Source organism: Penaeus monodon, chromosome 33 (genome assembly GCF_015228065.2).
Source record: "Penaeus monodon isolate SGIC_2016 chromosome 33, NSTDA_Pmon_1, whole genome shotgun sequence".
Taxonomy (NCBI): domain Eukaryota; kingdom Metazoa; phylum Arthropoda; class Malacostraca; order Decapoda; family Penaeidae; genus Penaeus; species Penaeus monodon.
The window spans coordinates 36118685-36119828 of record NC_051418.1 but is presented as its reverse complement, the minus strand read 5'-3'; the positions used below and the strand labels follow the sequence as shown (position 1 = coordinate 36119828).

General features: G+C 41.3%; 1 protein-coding gene across 1 annotated transcript in view; it reads left to right on the top strand.

The window, feature by feature from the left end:
* LOC119594445 overlaps window positions 1–1144 on the top strand; it is an 8665-nt gene that overhangs the window by 6216 nt on the left and 1305 nt on the right. The window contains exons 5-7 of the mRNA XM_037943503.1: window positions 24–341; window positions 610–687; window positions 892–1108. Of these exons, the coding sequence (XP_037799431.1) occupies window positions 24–341; window positions 610–687; window positions 892–1108 (613 nt within the window). The remainder of the gene's footprint in view (window positions 1–23; window positions 342–609; window positions 688–891; window positions 1109–1144) is intronic.

Here is a 1144-nt window from a genome sequence, read left to right as displayed (position 1 = left end):
CAACGCTATTTCTTTCCTTTCAGTCTCCTCCCACCAAATGCTCTACAAGTCTCACCTCTTCTCCCCAACCTCCTATGAGTACTTAGTCAACCCAAACAGCCAAGGTCAGGCCACCCACCTCCAATCAGCTTCCCCTAGAGAAGCCGCCCCAACCCTTATTGAGACACAGGCCCCATACGAGATACGCTATGAAGCCCCAAGGTCAATGGTGATGGAGAATGGTCACAGGTCCGGAATCTCCGACAGCCTTCCAACAGCTTCCATGAAAACCTTCCCGTTGTTCTCATCTACCTCACCTTCCAATCACTACCACTCAATCACAGAAAGCCTCTCAGATCCTGGTATGCACACTGGTTTGTTATAACTAAGCTTTAGTGTTTGTGTTGAGAATTATTAAAAATGTTACTGGTTCAGTAAATTCTAAGCTTCTGAGATCTAAATATTTTCTATTTCTCATATTCATCTATGAAGGGATATTTTGGTACTTACCGTTATATCAGTTCAAGCTGATGATAAAGTCATTACATCTTAGAAATGATCCTTTAATTGGCACTTTTCACTTAGACCTCCCCAAAAATGTGAACTTAAAGTAGACTTACCACTTCTCAGACCACAGTGCAGCCGAAGAGGAGGAACCTAAACCAGAAGTGCCAAAGAAGCGGGGTCCCGGAAGACCACGCAAGCCTGGTAAGTTTTGAGGGTTTTCACTCATCATCCAGTGATAGCATGTTCTTTGATTATCCCATAATTAACACATGAAAGTAATTATAAAAAAAACTAAGTTATATTAATTTATTTTGTGGTACCTATTCTGTAGCTTTCTTTTTTTTTTTTTCCTTCTTAATTTTCATCCATCATGCTAAACCTATTTCTCTCTCTTTCCCTTTGTAGAAAATGAATTAAAGAAGAAGAAAAAGAAAACAGGTCGTCTGTGGGAGTTCATTCGGAACCTCCTCCTTGATCCCGAGACCTGTCCATCCATGGTCAAGTGGGAGAATCCCGAGGAAGGGATTTTCAGATTTGTTCAAGCAGAAAAAGTTGCGCAGAAATGGGGTGAGCGGAAACAGAATAAGGATATGAACTATGAGAAGTTGAGTCGGGCAATGAGGTGAGGATTGTTTGGTTTGTTTATTTTGGGAAGGTA